The sequence below is a fragment of the Oncorhynchus keta genome, chromosome 18 (assembly GCF_023373465.1).
Source record: "Oncorhynchus keta strain PuntledgeMale-10-30-2019 chromosome 18, Oket_V2, whole genome shotgun sequence".
Lineage (NCBI taxonomy): Eukaryota > Metazoa > Chordata > Actinopteri > Salmoniformes > Salmonidae > Oncorhynchus > Oncorhynchus keta.
Genome location: NC_068438.1, coordinates 18,807,923 through 18,825,591, shown reverse-complemented (window position 1 = coordinate 18,825,591; position 17,669 = coordinate 18,807,923). Strand labels below are relative to the sequence as shown.

Sequence of the window (17,669 nt, the reverse complement as noted above, 5' to 3'; positions counted from 1 at the left end):
TTTTCCAGCATGATGGAGCACCTTGCCATAAGGCAAAAGTGATAACTAAGTGGCTCGGGGAACAAAACATCAATATTTTGGGTTCATGGCCAGGAAACTCCCCAGAGCTTAATCCCATTGAGAACTTGTGGGAAATCCTCAAGAGGCGGGTGGACAAACAAAATCCCACAAATTCTGACAAACTCCAAAAATTGATTTATGCAAGAATAAGAATGGGCTGCCATCAGTCAGGATGTGGCCTAGAAGTTAATTGACAGCATGCCAGGGCGGAATGCAGAGGTCTTGAAAAATAAGGTTCAACACTGCAAATATTCACTCTGCATCAACTTCATGTAATTGTCAATAAAAGCCTTTGACACTTACGAAATGTTTGCAATTATACTTCAGTATTCCATAGTAACATCTGACAAAAATATCTAAAGACCCTGAGGCAGCAGGCTTTGTGAAAGTTAATATTTGTGTCATTCTCAAAACTTTAGAGGGGAACAGTGTTGTACAATGTTGAACAATATCTGAATTTTCTTGGCAATTTCTCGCATGGAATAGCCTTCATTTCTCAGAACAAGAATAGACTGACGAGTTTCAGAAGAATGTTCTTAGTTTCTGGTCATTTTGAGCCTGTAATCGTACCCACAAATGTTGATGCTCCAGATACTCAAGTATTCTGAAGAATGCCAGTTGTATTGCATTTTTAATCAGGACAACAGTTTTCAGCTGTGCTGAAACGTAGTAGAATAATAGTGAAGACATCAAATCTATGAAATAACGCATGGAATCATGTAGTAACCAAAAAAGTGTTAAATCAAAATATATTTTAGATTCTTCAAAGTAGCCACCCTCTGCCTTGATTGACAGCTTTGAACACTCTTGGCATTCTCTCAACCAGCTTCACCTGGAAAGCTTTTCCAAAAGTCTTGAAGGAGTTTCCACATATATGCTGAGCACTTGTTGGCTCCTTTTCCTTCACAATGTGGTCCAACTCATCCCAAACCATCTCAATTGGTTTGAGGTCAAGTGATTGTGGAGGACAGTTCATCTGATGCAGCACTCCATCACTCTCCTTCCTGGTCAAATAGCCCTTACACAGCCTGGAGGTGTGTTGGGTCATTGTCCTGTTGAAAAACAAATTATAGTCCCACTAAGTGCAAACCAGATGGGATGGCAGAATGCTGTGGTAGCCATGCTGGTTAATTAAGTGTGCCTTGAATTCTAAATAAAATCACTGACAGTGTCACCAGCAAAGCACCTTCACACCTCATCCTCCATGCTGCACAGTGGGAACCACACATGCGGAGATCATCATTTTACTTCACTCTGTCTCACAAAGACACGGCGGTTAGAAACAAAAATCTTACATTTGGACTCAAACCAAAAGGACAGATTCCACCGGTCTAATGTCCATTGCTCGTGTTTCTTGGCCCAAGCAAGTCTCTTCTTCTTATTGGTGTCCTTTAGTAGTGGTTTCTTTGCAGAAATTTTACAATAAAGGCCTGATTCACGCAGTCTCCTCTGAACAGTTGATGTTTCTGTTAGTTAAACTCTGATGCATTTATTTGGGCCGCAATCTGAGGTGCAGTTAATTCAAATGAACTTATCCTCTGCAGCAGAGGTAACTCTGGGTCTTCCTTTCCTGTGTCTTACTTTTCTCTGTCCTCATGAGAGCCAGTTTCATCATAGCGCTTGATGGTTTTTGTGACTGCACTTGAAGAAACTTTCAGAATTCTTGAAATTTCCGTATTGACTGATCTTCATGTCTTAAAGTAATGATGGACTGTCGTTTCTCTTTGCTTATTTGAGCTGTTCTTGCCATAATATGGACTTGGTCTTTTACCAAATAGGGCTATATTCTGTATACCACCCCTACCTTATCACAACACAACTGATTGGCTGAAATGCATTAAGAAGGAAATAAATTCCACTAATTAACTTTTAACAAGGCACACCTGTTAATTGAAATGCATTCCAGGTGACACCCTCATGAAGCTGGTTGAGAGAATGCCAAGATTGTGCAAAGCTGTTTTTGCTTTGCGATTTGAGTTATTGTGTATAGATGTATGTATTTCATTTTTATTCCATTTTGGAATAAGGCTACTTTCCGAATGCACTGTATATCAACGTTTTCCGATAAGCTTGCTTTATTAGTAGTGGCGTGTCTTTTTAATATTGAGGAATATTTCACTTTCCCCAATTGGGAGGAACAGCATGAATTGGTGCATATGGCAGAAATAATGCAGTACAAAATGGTTTCAACGTCATCTGGAAGACTGTCCTCTTTACTCAGCAGAGGGAGGGAGAGCAGAGGGACGTTGAATCAGGTGAGAGGCATCCTCACCGCAGCTCCCTCCCTCCCTCCCCTCAGACTGACCATCAGATGCAGGCCATCAGTCTAGTAACAAAGAAAAGCTCATTATTTTTGCTCACTCAGCTGTGTCTCACAAGTAATACCATCAAGTATCTAATACCAGTGTGATCATACCTACATTTAAATGGTCTGAGAAGAACAACATTGGCAGGGCAATTCAAGCATAGCCAATATACAGTGATATAATGTATTGGGCTTATAGCCTACTGCACAAACCTTATTGCTACATAACGGATTTTAATTGGTTAATGTTACATAGGCTTACATTTTTTAAGTCATGTTTAAAAAAAAATATTATCTGAGTGGTAGATCTTGGCTTACATTTTGAAACAAAGTGATCTTAACTGTTTTCACATCAGTCTGAAGTTTGTTGCATGAGTTTCAGAATTAATTGTCAGCATCCTGTTGTGTTGCTTTGAAGTGCTGATCTCGTGTCATTTTAGTCTGTTTCTGAGTGATGAGGCTAGATTTCTCCTGTTTGCGCAGCCCTCCAAAAAAACTCCCCCTAAAAGTCTATCACTTTTTGCTTTGTTTATCTTCTGTCTGTTTTGTTAACAGGTTGTTTCTCGGTCTTGAATCTGGGCCTCAGAATCGGGGATGATGAATCAGTCAGAAAAGCCACAACAGCTGCCCTCTGATTGTCCCCTCTGACAACACATTGATTTTGGGGAAGGAACTAAGAAAAGTTCACATCCTTCAGAGCTGCCAGGCTGCTTTAAAAATAGAAATCTACAGTTGGGCTTTTTTTTCCCTTCTCTCTGTTTAAATATGGAGTCGTGCTATTTATTCTCCTCAAGTCCTTTTTTAACCCTTGACCTATGATCTTCACCCATGCATCCTCAACGGAATGGCTAACCTGATGTCTCTAATGAATTATTTAATTTAATTGAGCCAGTGTATTCAATTTAGAGCCCTGCACAGGCATACATTTTAAGCCTGAGCGCTACCCATGCCCGCAACGTTCAAGCCCTACCCTACCCAGGCCCGATTCAGAGCACAACAAAAGGCTCAGCTTCAGAATGTTAGTGATCAATTTAATGATACCTGAGCCCTGCCCGTACCCTAGTTCTTGATGAAAAAGCAGGCCCTACCCGGGCCCAACACCATGTATCATTTTGGGGCTCTTCGGGTAGTAGAGCTCTGATTCTATTGACCCAATGTCCCTAATAATGTCCATGTAACAATATGAATGACTATTTGACAATCATTTTAAACTTCTATTCACAAGTTAATCATATAGCTTAGCTTTTGATCTAGTTTCTAAAGTAGATTACACAACCTGAACCTGGAAAAGTGCTCTGTTGGTCAAGTGCTTAGACATCATAGATACTGTACATATTTGATTGTTGATATGGAGTGGATGTTTCATGTACTTCAAACCAATGTTTGTTTTAAACTGTCCTATGTATGGTTTTATCAGTCTTATTGTCTGTGGTAGTTGAGTCTGGCTGATTTGGGGTCAGTGTTTGACTATAGACCAGACTGGGCTGGCAGAGTTCAGTCCAAACACTCCTGTGATTGAAAGAGAAACGTTATGCTGTACTGACTGTACTGCTATTCCATTCAACAGGAGCAAAATGCAGAAAGAAAAGAGAAAATAGAGGTCAGTGAAGTCTGGTCCGCCGTGTGTCCACTCGCAACTGTGTGTGTGTATGTGTTTTTTGCATGAGCCCGTATATGTTTTCAGCTGGGGTCAAACAATGACACATCAACAGATGACTGTTAGTCTGTTAGTGAGGGTGCTGATTTCTCCTTGTGGCCTGAAATAGAATGCTTGGTGGTTCATTGTGGATCCAACAGTCATCCAGCCATCTGGTTTCTGGCCCACGTTCAGAGGTTGCAGCAAAGGGCAAAACAAGGTGCAAAGGGAAGCTGTTAATTCACTGTTGATAAAGGGATACTTCCTCTGTGCCATTACAAGCCAACACAGAGCTTGTTTTGGTTTTCAGGGTTCTTTAATCCTTCACACCGCCCTTTTCTGTCCATCATCGTCCTCCGGCCAAAACACAGTCAGCGTGTAACGGACGCCGGTCTTACAATGATGGCATTTGCTGTATGTCCCAAATGACACCCTTTTCCCTTTATAGTGCACTACTTTTGACCAGAGCTCTATGGGCCCTGGTCAAATGTAGTGCACTATAAAGGAAATATCGTGCCACTTTGGATGCAGGCATTACCTCGGAGTGGTTGATAACTAACTAACGTTAAGCTAGCGAGGCGTGACATGTTAATGACTTGACCCTCTGACCCAGGGCTTGTCTGTGAAGTTCTATAATTAGAGCTTTTTAAACACTCACTTTGAAGTGCAGGACACACTGATTTTGTCACCCTTCGTAAAACATGAGGTTTGATGTTGTTTGCTTGCTGTGTGCTCCACAGTGGCCTTCTGTATATGACCTCTAACACACACACACACACACACACACACACACACACACACACACACACACACACACACACACACACACACACACACACACACACACACACACACACACACACACACACACACACACACACACACACACACACACACACAGGAAAGCAGGCACACACACTGGAAATGAGTATCAATCACCTCAGCATAGTAACATTTTAAACGTTGTATAGTGAAAGATGAAGGAAGATGTAGTTTACAGCGTATGTGATGGTCATACAGTTGCTTCTACACATTTCTATTTTTCTCTTGTTCCTAATGACAGATTAATCTGTCCCTTACTGAAAAGCAAAGGCAGTCTAGTTAGTCTTCACCTATATTTTCAATCTCTCCCTGACCGTCTATAATACTTACATGTTTCAAGTAGACCACCGTAGTTCCCGTGCCCATGAACACCAAATCAACCTGTCTAAATGGCTATCGCTCTGTACCACTCACATCTATAGCCATGAAATGCATTGAAGGCTGGTCATGCCTCACTTCACCATCATTCCAGACGCCCTGGACCCACTCTATTCTCACCTATGTGAGAATGCTGTTCATTGACTACAACTCAGCGGTCAACACCATAGTGCCCTCAAAGCTCATCACTAAACTAAGTTCCCTGGGACTGAACACCTCCCTCTGCACCTGGATCCTGGACTTCCTGACGGGCCGCCCCACATTACACATGATCCAAACACATCAACGCAGTCGTTAAGAGGGCACAACAACGCTTCTTCCTCCTCAGGAGGCTAAGTTCTACAGTTGCACCATTGAGAGCGTCTTAACTGGCTGCATCACCGCTTGGTACTGCAACTGCTTGGCATTGGACCACAAGGTGCTACAGAGGGTAATGTGTACAGCCCAGTACATCACTGGGTCCGAGCTTTCTTCCATCTAGGACATCTATACCGGGTGGTGTCAGGAAGGCCTTAAAAATGTTCAGACTCCAGCCACCCAATCTGCTACCGCACGGTAAGCGGCAGCAATGCACCAAGTCTGGAACCAACAAGACCTTGAACTGCTTTTACCCACAAGCCATAATATTTCTAAACAATAGCTAATCAAATGTCTACCCGGACAACCTGCGTTGACCATTTTTTGTACTAACTCCCTTGCACTGACTCTATGCGCACACACAGGACTCTACCCACACACTCACATATATTTACACACACACACCCAACATACACCCACACATAACATGCACATAGGTGCAAACTGACTACACACACTTTTACACTCACCAAATGCTGCACACTGCTGCTACTGTCTTATCTATCCTGTTGCCTAGTCACTTTACCCCTACCGAAAGTGCCTTGAAAGTATTCAGACCCCTTGACTTTTTCCACATTTTGTTATTTTACAGCCTTATTCTAAAATGGATTAAAGCAATCTACACACAATACCCCATAATGATGAGGCGAAAACAGGTTTTTATTTTATTTTTGCTAATGTATATATATTTTCTACAAATATATTCTACAACTTGATTTTAGTCCACCTGTGGTAAATTCAATTGATGGGCAATGATTTGGAAAGTCACACAACTGTTTATATAAGTTCCCACCGTTGACAGTCCATGTCAGAGCAAAAACCAAGCAATGAGGTCGAAGGAATTGTCCTTAGAGTTCCAAGACAGGATTGTGTCGAGGCACAGAACTGGGGAAGTGTACCAAAAAACATCTGCAGCATTGAAGGTCCCCAAGAACAGTGGCCTCCATCATTCTTAAATTAAAGAATTTTGGAACCACCAAGACTCTCCCTAGAGCTGGCCGCCCGTCTAAACTGAGCAATCAGGGGAGAAGGGCCTTGATCAGGGAGGTGACCAAGAACCTGATGGTCACTCTGACAGAGCTCCAGAGTTACTCTGTGGAGATGGGAGAACCTTCCAGAAGGGCAACCATCTCTGCAGCACTCCACCAATCAGGTCTTTATGGTAGAGTGGCCAGACGGAAGCCACTCTTCAGTAAAAGGCTCATTACAGCACGCTTGGTGTTTGCCAAAAGAAAAACTCTCAGACCACGAAAAGCAAGATTCTCTGGTCCGATGAAACCAAGAATGATCTCTTTGGCCAAGCGTCACGTCTGAAGGAAGCCTGGCACCATCCCTACGATGAAGAATGATGGTGACAGCATCATGCAGTGGTCATGTTTTTTAGCGTCAGAGACTGGGAGACTATTCAGGATCAAGGCAAAGATGAACAGAGCAGTGTACAGAGATCCTTGATGACAACCTGCTCCAAAGTGCTCAGACTGGCGATGGTTCTCATTCCAACAGGACAACTACCCTAACTACACAGCCAAGACAACTAAGGAGTGGCTTCGGGACAAGTTCCTGAATGTCCTTGAGTGGCCCAGAGCCTGGACTTGATTGAACATCTCTGAAGAGACCTGAAAATAGCTGTGCAGCAACACTCCCCATGCAACCTGAAAGAGCTTGAGAGAATCTGCAGAGACGAATGGGAGAAACTCCCCAAATAAAGCTTGTAGTGTCATACCCAAGAAGACTCAAGACTCTAATCGCTGCCAAAAGTGCTTCAACAAAGTACTGAGTAAAGGGTGTGAATACTTATGTAAAATGTTATTTCCGTTTTTTAATTTAATAAATTTGCAAAAATGTCTAAAAATCTATTTTTACTTGGTCATAACACCAAAGGAGATGGCTGCCGTTTTACGATCCCTAACCAATTGTGCTATTGTGTATGGTTTTTTTGCGTTATGTAACGTTTTTGACTTGAAGTTATTATTTATAGGGGTGCCAGGTAGGTTGTGCCTACCAGAGAAAACATTGGTTTCTCCTTTTGGTTTGGGAGGGAATGAGTCCCATCTGGTCCGTCAAGTCTACACCAATACAAAGGACTTAGGTAAATGTCAGGATGGAAATAAACTTTTCAATAAACCCTTAAAACATGGGAAAGAACTTCAAAAACAACTATATTCTTTTGCATGGGTTGTATTAGCAACATCAATGATTACACACACATATAATAATATCACAATGAGTTCTGGTTCTTCTAGAAATGTCCTGTACCTCGGGCCTAAAAAGAGTCCAGCCCGGTAAAGGAGTTCAGGGAACTCCCGTGACCTTAGTCACGCAATGTTTGTCCGTTCATTCCACGTAGCGTAAACCCAGTATTAATCATAGAATCAATATAACAATTATTTTACCACAGAACTTTAAAGTGTATCAACTCTTACTAAGTCCTCAACTACAACTAACTTCATAAATCATCACCGTATACATGACGTCAAAACAAATACCGTATACAAAAAGGTTGTAGTCAGTCGGTCAGTCAGACAATCCAATCCGCCAATAGACGCAAAGAGTGGCTCCGATCCTGGGTAAACTCTATTAGGCTACAAAACACACGTTTAACGGCAACAAAACAACCGGAATAGAGAAGCTTCGGAACTGAGGGTTAAACACATCCTCATTCACTTCTCCATCACAACCCCACTTTTGCGCTGCTGATGCTGGCTATTTAATTGGGAATTAAAGGGAAAGCGCCCTATTGGAAGGAGAAGCACTGAGACGGTTCAGAAAAATTCAGGGCCGTCACAGTTATTTCTAACTTATTTTGTACATAATGTTTCTGCCACTGTGTGTTATGACCGAAAAGAGCTTCTAGATATCAGGACGGCGATTACTCACCCCGTACTGGAGGAATACGTTTTCTTTAACTTTTTCTTCAACGAGGGGAAGGATTTACGTCAGACACCCAACAAGGCCCTCATCCCCGTCACGTGCAGAAAGAGACGGAGGTATCGTGCCTTGTAAGGATCCGTCGCAGAGAGGGTAATCTACCTTTACCATCAGTTCTATTAACCAACATACAATCAATAACATACAGCTGGAGGGTTTTAAGCTTTTTCTGCAGGATAGAACAGCACCTCTGGTAAGACAAGGGGTGGCGATCTATGTATATTTGTAAACAACATATGGTCCACAGAATCTAATGAAGTCTCAAGGGTTTGCTCACCTGTAGATTAACATCATGATAAGCTGTAGACCACACTGTTTACCGAGAGTTTTCATCTGTATTTTTCGTAGCTGTCTATATACCACCATAAACCGATGCTGGCACTAAGACCGCACTCAATGAGCTGTATATGGCCATAAGCAAACAGGAAAACACTCATTCAGAGGTGGCACTCCTAGTGGCCGGGGACTTTAATGCAGGGGAACTCATCCGTTTTACCTCATTTTCGACCAGCATGTTCAATGTGCAACCAGAGGGTAAAAACTCTAGACCACCTTTACTTCACACACAGATGTGTACAAAGCTGTCCCTTGCCCTCCATTTGGCAAATCTGACCATAATTCTATCCTCCTGATTCCTGCATACTAGCATAAACTAAAGCAGGATGTACCAGGGACTCTGTCAATTAGAAAGTGGTCAGATGAAGCAGATGCTAAGCTACAGGACTGTTTTGCTAGCACAGAATGGAATATATTCCAGGATTCTTCCGATGGCATTGAGCGGTACACAGTCACTGGCTTCATCAATAAGTGCATCAATGACATTGTCCCCACAGTGACCGTAGGTACATACCCCAACTAGAAGCCATGGATTACAGGCAACATCCGCACTGAGCTAAAGGGTAGAGCTGCCGCTTTCAACCCAGAAGCTTATAATAAATCCCGCTATGCCCTCCGACGAACCATCAAACAGGCAAAGCGTCAATACAGGACTAAGATTGAATCGTACTACACCGGCTCCGACACTCGTCGGATGTGGCAGTGCTTGCAAACTATTTCTGACTACAAAGGGAAGCACAGCCCCGAGCTGCCCAGTGACACGAGCCTACCAGACGAGCTAAATTACTTCTATGCTCGCTTCGAGGCAAGTAACATTGAAGCATGCATGAGAGCATCAGCTGTTCCGGATGACTGTGTGATCATGCTCTCCGTGGCCGATGTGAGTAAAACTTTTGAAACAGGTCAACATTCACAAGGCCGCAGGGCCAGACGGATTACCAGGACATGTACTCTGAGCATGCTCTGACCAACTGGCAAGTGTCTTCACTGACATTTTCAACCTGTCCCTGTCAGAGTCTGTAATACCAACATGTTTCAAGCGGACCACCATAGTCCCTGTGCCCAAGAACACTCAGGTAACCTGCCTAAATGACTACTGACCCGTAGCACTCACGTCTGTAGCCATGAAGTGCTTTGAAAGGCTGGTCATGGCTCACATCAACACCATTATCCCAGAAACCCAATACTCAACTGATCACAGATGATGCAATCTCTATTGCACTCCACACTGCCCTATCCCATCTGGACAAAAGGGACACCTATGCAAGAATGCTATTCACTGACTACAGCTCCGTGTTCAACACCATATTGCCCTCAAAGCTCATCCCTAAGCTAAGGACCCTGGAACTAAGCACCTCCCCCTGCAACTGGTTCCTGGACTTCCTGATGGGCAGCTCCCAGGTGGTAAGGCTAGGTAACAACACATCCGCCACGCTGATTCTTAACATTGAGGCCCCTCAGGGGTGCGTGCTCAGTCCCCTCCTGTACTCCCTGTTCACTCATGACTGCGTGGCCAGGCACGACTCCAACACCGTCATAAAGTATGCCGATGACAAAACAGTGTTAGGCCTGATCACCGACAACAAGGAAACAGCCTATAGGGAGGAGGTCACAGACCTGGCCGTGTGGTGCCAGGACAACATCGATGGGGCTGCAGTGGAGTAGGTTAAGAGCTTCATGTTCCTTGGTGTCCACATCACCAACAAACTATAATGGTCCAAACACACGAAGGCAGTCATGAATAGGGCACGAGAAAGCCTATTTCCCCCTCTGCTATCGGCACGGCAAGCGGTACCGGAGCCCCACGTCGAGGTCCAAAATGCTTCTTAACAGCTTCTACCCCCAAGCCATAAGACTCTTGAACAGCTAATGAAAGGGCTCCCCAGACCCCTCGTTTATGCTGCTGATAGTCTGTTTATTATCTATGCATAGTGACTTTAACTCCACCGACATCTGCATATTACCGCGACTAACCGGCACATTGACTCTGTACTGGTACCCGCTGTATATAGCCTCGCTGTTGTTATTTTACTGCTGCTGTTGAATTATTTGTTACTTTTATTTTCTATTTTTTTGCACTTTTATTTTCTTTAAGCATGGTTGGTTAAGGGTTTCAGTAAGCATCGACTCGATACATGTTGTTTTCTACTCCTTATATACAGACAGTATAGCCATTTTATTTTGACCCATTATTTTAATTTATTCACTGTGTTCCTTGTTATAATTTATATATTTTTGAAATGTATCTTAAATTTGACTCTGCATTGTTGGAAATGGACCCGTAAGTAAGCATTTCACTGTTAGTCTACAACTGTTGTCTCTAAAGCATGTTACACATCAAATTTGATATCTTACCGGTTTGTAATCAAAACTGAAAGGCTTCCTTTTTAAGTTATTGTATCATGTAATGTTCCTCCTATATATGTATTTGACATTGAATGGAAAAACAATACATTTTCCAAAGAAACTACTGATTTCCAGGCTGCATCACATCCGGCCGTGATTGGAGTCCTACAGGGTGGCGCACAATTGGCTCAACGTTGTCCGGGTTGGGCTGGGGTAGGCCATCATTGTAAATAAGAATTTGTTCTTAACTGACTTGCCTAGTTTAATAAATAATGGTTAAATTAAAAAAAGTTGCAGTACATATTCCATGGACTCTCTCAGCGTGTAGTACCAGTGTCATCCTCTGCATGGCACTGTGTTCTCAGAGTTACTCTTGGCAGAAAGCTGGCCTGGCTCTGTAGTGCCAGTCAGTCCCTATTCCACTCCACTGAGAGAGCGAGGAGAAGGCGTGTAAAGCTTGACTGGCGCAGCATAGTTTTTCCTTGATAGGAATCTAGCCCAACAGAAACAGAAGGGGCTGGGACAGCCCTGTAATTCCTCCTGCCTTCCTTTTTATGAATGGTCACTTCCTTTCCACTGAAAAACATTCCCCTCATGAGTTCCACTTTAAATTCACAGTATGTAGGATAGTTTGGTAATTGTATTTTGGGTTTAACACAAACGGAATGTTTTGTAACACTAGCCTAGCACAAATGTATTTTTCTCACATTTTTCCCTGTGTAAATATTTGATTTATTGTAGTATTGTTAAAAGAGAAGAAATCCATAATGAATGTATTATTTAGTTTTAATCCGATTTAGCCTCAGATGTAATACACCGGGTGAAACTGAAGAGGCCCTAAAGGAAGATTTATATTTTGTTGCCATAAATGTACATATTTCCCCTAGACCCCTAGGTTGTCTGAATAAGTTTACAGTAGGTGTTCTTTTATGATTCTGGTGTCTCACTGGGACCAAAATGTATGTTCCTGAAATTAAAACTGGGAGCTTTGTAAATTTGAGTAAAGTTTTTGTTTCTCAAATTATCACGCTTATTATCACACTGGGTTAAGAAATAGCACAGTTGGAGAGAAACCATTTTCTCTGAAAATTACAAATCCCAAAATACCCATGAAACAATTAAACACAATTTACATTCATCTACAATTTAGGATGTGCAAGTGGAAATTCTCAAAATAAATAAAACATAGAAAATAAAAGTGTGAAGTACGGTTTAAGCTTGTACATATAGTTTTAGTATTATTTTTAATGTGTGTCTGGGTTGTGTGTGGGGCAGCCAGGCCAGGACTGTACTGTAGTTGTGTGTTTTTCCTCATCGCGGTTCGAGGCCCAGTCGGCTACTGACCTCTGCTTGAGTCAATAACGGTGATCTCAGAGTAAAACCACACAGCAATCGAACAAGACATTTACTGAAATTTGTGCTCTCTATATTTTCTGGAACCAAAAATACGTAAGTTGAAGGAATATGTATCTTTGTCAGTGGTTGGTTGACTCCACTGTGGGGACTAATTTTTATGTAACTCCTAATAGCTTAGTCTCTGACCACTAAACCCCTTCTCATTGGGATTTCACTACCACTCATAGTTATTGGATTTTCTAAATTATAATGTTAAAATAAAAGAACTCTGTTTCACTGTTCTACATGGGTTGAGAGAATTATTGTCACTTCAACCGGTTGTGCTCCACATAGGCCACTCTGTGTTTCTCAATAGAACAGCTTTTACTTGTTACCTTGTCTCATTTCACTGGGTTACTTCACAGAAAGGCCTCCGTTATAGTTACCAAGCCCCCAGTGTTTCTCACTCCCTCTATTGTAGCCTGAGTGTGAGTTGCTCTAGCTAACTGTTGGTTGAACCTCTGTTGTGATGATTTGGAACTGTAGCCAACTGTCTTTAACTCTATCTGACTAGCTTCGGTGTGGCTTATTGTTGGGGAGCCCCTGTATTCTGCTGTGTGTTGTCCTCCTCTGGTAAACCCGTCTGATGTCTCTGTATAGGGCAGCGAAGGCTCAGGGCTTGGCTGAGACGCGTAGCCCTCCATAGTTTTACCATGGTGAGGAAATTAATTAGTGACTCTTCTCATGACCTGAGTCAGAGAGCCGTCAGAGAGCCGTCAGAGAGCCGTCAGAGAGCCGAGCCGTCAGAGAGCCGAGCCGTCAGAGAGCCGAGCCGTCAGAGAGCCGAGCCGTCAGAGAGCCGTCAGAGAGCCGTCAGAGAGCCGTCAGAGAGCCGTCAGAGAGCCGTCAGAGAGCCAAGCAGCCTTGCTACTGTACCGCCAGTTACATTGGAACACAGGACAATCAGGCAACAATAATATATCACCCTTATACACTGCTCAAAAAAATAAAGGGAACACTTAAACAACACAATGTAACTCCAAGTCAATCACACTTCTGTGAAATCAAACTGTCCACTTAGGAAGCAACACTGATTGACAATAAATGTCACATGCTGTTGTGCAAATGGAATAGACAACAGGTGGAAATTATAGGCAATTAGCAAGACACCCCCAATAAAGGAGTGGTTCTGCAGGTGGTGACCACAGACCACTTCTCAGTTCCTATGCTTCTTGGCTGATGTTTTGGTCACTTTTGAATGCTGGTGGTGCTTTCACTCTAGTGGTAGCATGAGACGGAGTCTACAACCCACACAAGTGGCTCAGGTAGTGCAGCTCATCCAGGATGGCACATCAATGTGAGCTGTGGCAAGAAGGTTTGCTGTGTCTGTCAGCGTAGTGTCCAGAGCATGGAGGTGCTACCAGGAGACAGGCCAGTACATCAGGAGACGTGGAGGAGGCCGTAGGAGGGCAACAACCCAGGCTACAAATGTGCATGTGTCTGCTGAAACGGTCAGAAACAGACTCCATGAGGGTGGTATGAGGGCCCGACGTCCACAGACACCAAGATTGGCAAATTCGCCACTGGCGCCCTGTGCTCTTCACATATGAAAGCAGGTTCACACTGAGCACGTGACAGACGTGACAGAGTCTGGAGACGCTGTGGAGCACGTTCTGCCTGCAACATCCTCCAGCATGACCGGTTTGGCGGTGGGTCAGTCATGGTGTGGGGTGGCATTTCTTTGGGGGGCCGCACAGCCCTCCATGTGCTCGCCAGAGGTAGCCTGACTGCCATTAGGTACCGAGATGAGATCCTCAGACCACTTGTGAGACCATATGCTGGTGCGGTTGGCCCTGGCTTCCTCCTAATGCAAGACAATGCTAGACCTCAAGTGTGTTAGCAGTTCCTGCAAGAGGAAGGCATTGATGCTATGGACTGGCCCGCCCGTTCCCCAGACCTCTGGGACATCATGTCTCGCTCCATCCACCAACGCCACGTTGCACCACAGACTGTCCAGGAGTTTGCGGATGCTTTTGTCCAGGTCTGGGAGACGATCCCTCAGGAGACCATCCGCCACCTCATCAGGAGCATGCCCAGGCATTGTAAGGAGATCATACAGGCACGTGGAGGCCACACACACTACTGAGCCTCACTTTGACTCGTTTAAGGACATTACATCAAAGTTGGATCAGCCTGTAGTGTGGTTTTCCACTTTAATTTTGAGTGTGACTCCAAATCCAGACCTCCATGGGTTGATAAATTTGATTTCCATTGATAATTTTTGTGTGATTTTGTTGTCAGCACATTCAACTATGTAAAGAAAAAAGTATTTAATAAATTAAAATATTTCATTCATTCAGATCTAGGATGTGTTATTTTAGTGTTCCCTTTATTTTTTTGAGCAGTGTATATTTAGAGCTTGAATGAAAAGCGAACAAATTAAGTTGTCATTATATGGGATGTATTTCTATTATGAGAAGCATATAGATGGTTGTGTTTCTGTAGCCTATTGTCATAAATAAAGATGCAGTATTTGTTTAAAATTGCTTTCTTTTTTTATTGAGCATATGCAATCATATTGTAATAAAATAAGTTATTTGTTTTGTGTGTTTTGGAAAAGTGTAAATTGTTAATATTTTAATGTGTTTAACTGCATTGTCTGTTTGGGATTTTTTAAATGGGATTTTTTAAATGTCATTCTCTTGATATAGAGACTGCTGAATTGTGCCAGTTAAATCTAGATGAAAGTGCTCTTGAGGTTGCTACCAGTTATTTAAATGTAACCACCATTGTTATTGGACGATAATCATAAAGTTACTATGCTCCATTTCGATCAAGGATATTTTTAAGACTGGAATGAGTTACCAAATACATTTGTAAATAGTTACAAAAATACCCGTCTTTACTTTGTGCTGTGTTTGGAAGCTGAACAGAGAACTGTGGGCCTCTAAAGATGTTGATTAATTAGCTAGCTGTTGAACATGTGGTTGAACAGTGGTAACTTTGATTAAAGAAAGCATGGTCTTGCCAGTCGTGTGTAAGACATTGTGGCTGACAAAGGGAATAGTTAGGTTTTTTTTTATATTAGAAACTTAGTTATCTGAACAACCAGTACATTTGCACTTACATCAAAATATCACCATATAAAGATTGTTGATGCTACATACTGCTTATTGAGGCACTCATGCCCCCTTCCTCATCATGTAGGACGACGGTCCGATGTCAGAATGGTTCAGATAATAATAATAATATTATCTGAACCATTCTGACATCGGACCGTCGTCCTACATCCTCGGAATAGGAAGTTATATTGTCGTCAAGGGCTAATATAGGAAGGGAGAGGAGGGCGTGTTAGAAAAGTTTTATAGGCCATGTCCCTTCACAGGGGCGGGCCACTGATTGAGCAGAGCCCTACCTTATGAAAACCCAAATTTCACATTTTAGAAGCTAAAATCACATTTCATTCCATCATGAATAATTTCATATTCAAACATTTAAATTGAACAACAATCCCATGTGAATCCGATAACTCTGATGTGTAGACTTTCCACTATAGAGTTTGTCATCTTATCATTGATGAGAATGTCTCAGATGACAACCGAACTGACATCATATTCATTAAGTACCACCGCATATGTTCAATTGGTTGGATTACCAGAATATAGTTAATTTCCCCCCCACCTTCTGATGTTCTCAGAATATCTATGTTCACTAAGGATTTTGCAAATGTAACCTCAGTAGGGTAGAGAGAGGAAAAAGGGGGAAGACGTATTTATGACTGTCATAAACCTACCCCCCAGGCCAACGTCATGACACTGATGTTTAGGCTGAAGTATTTATAGTTTTTTGTGTGCTCTAGGGCAGCGGTTTCTAGATGGAATTTGTATTTGTGGTCCTGGCAACTGGAAGTTTTTTGGAACACTATTTTTGTCTTACTGAGATTTACTGTCAGGGCCCAGGTCTGACATAATCTGTGCAGAATAAATGGGCCCCGCTGTAGGCCCTCCTTGGTTGGGGACCGAAGCACCAGATAATCAGCAAACAGTAGACATTTGACTTCAGATTTTAGTAGGGTGAGGCCAGGTGCTGCTGCAGACTGTTCTAGTGCCCTCGCCAATTTGTTGATATATATGTTGAAGAGGGTGGGGCTTAAACTGCATCCCTGTCTCAGCCCACGACCCTGTGAAAAGAATTGTGTTTTTTGCCAATTTTAACCGCACACTTGTTGATTTTATAATGTTGAATGTTTTTCCCCAACACCACTTTCCAGCAATTTGTGTAGCCGACCCTCATGTCAAATTGAGTCAAAAACTTTTTTGAAATCAACAAAGCATGAGAAGACTTTGCCTTTGTTTGTTTTGTTTTGTTTGTTTGCCAATTAGGGTGTGTGTGGTCTGTCATACGGTAATTTGGTAAAAAGCCAATTTGACATTTGCTCAGTACATTGTTTTCACTGAGGAAATGTACGAGTCTGCTGTTAATGATAGTTCAGAGGATTTTTCCCAAGGTTGCTGTAGACGCCTATCCCACGGAAGTTATTGAGGTCAAATTTGTCTCCACTTATGTGGATTGGGGTGACCGTTCCTCCAAATATTGGGGAGGATGAGGTTAAAGAGTTTAAGTATAGCCAATTGGAATTTGTTGTCTGTATATTTTATCATTTCATTGAGGATACCATCAACCCCACAGGTCTTTTTGGGTTGGAGGGTTTGTATTTTGTCCTGTAGTTCATTCAATGTAATTGGAGAATACAGTAGGTTCTGGTAGTCTGTAATCGTTTATTCTAAGATTTGTATTTGATCATGTATATGTTTTTGCTGTTTGTTCTTTTTTTATCGGTCCAAAAATATTACAGAAGTGGTTTACCCATACATCTCCATTTTGGATAGATAACTATTTGTGTTGTTGTTTGTTTAGAGTTTTCCAATATTCCCAGAAGAGGTTAGATTCTATGGATTCTTCAATTACGTTGAACTGATTTCTGACGTGCTATTCCTTATTTTTTCGTAGTGTATTTTTGTATTGTTTTTGTGATTCACCATAGTGAAGGCGTAGGCTCAGGTTTTCTGGGTCTCAGTTTTTGGTTGGATAGTTTTCTCAATTTCTTTCTTTTTGCATTCTTCATCAAACCATTTGTCGTTGTTGTTAATTTTCTTAGTTTTTTTG

The 17,669-nt window shown here is 42.4% G+C and overlaps 1 protein-coding gene across 6 annotated transcripts in view; it reads left to right on the top strand.

Annotated features, from left to right (window-relative positions):
• LOC118396856 (BCAS3 microtubule associated cell migration factor) overlaps nucleotides 1-17,669 on the top strand; it is a 367,384-nt gene that overhangs the window by 90,570 nt on the left and 259,145 nt on the right. For 4 of the 6 annotated variants that reach the window (XM_052467521.1, XM_052467520.1, XM_052467523.1 and 1 more), the window contains exon 16: nucleotides 3,933-3,965. The exons of the other annotated variants lie outside the window; for them this stretch is intronic. In XM_052467521.1, coding sequence (XP_052323481.1) covers nucleotides 3,933-3,965 — 33 coding nt within the window. The remainder of the gene's footprint in view (nucleotides 1-3,932; nucleotides 3,966-17,669) is intronic. 6 annotated transcript variants of the gene reach the window in all.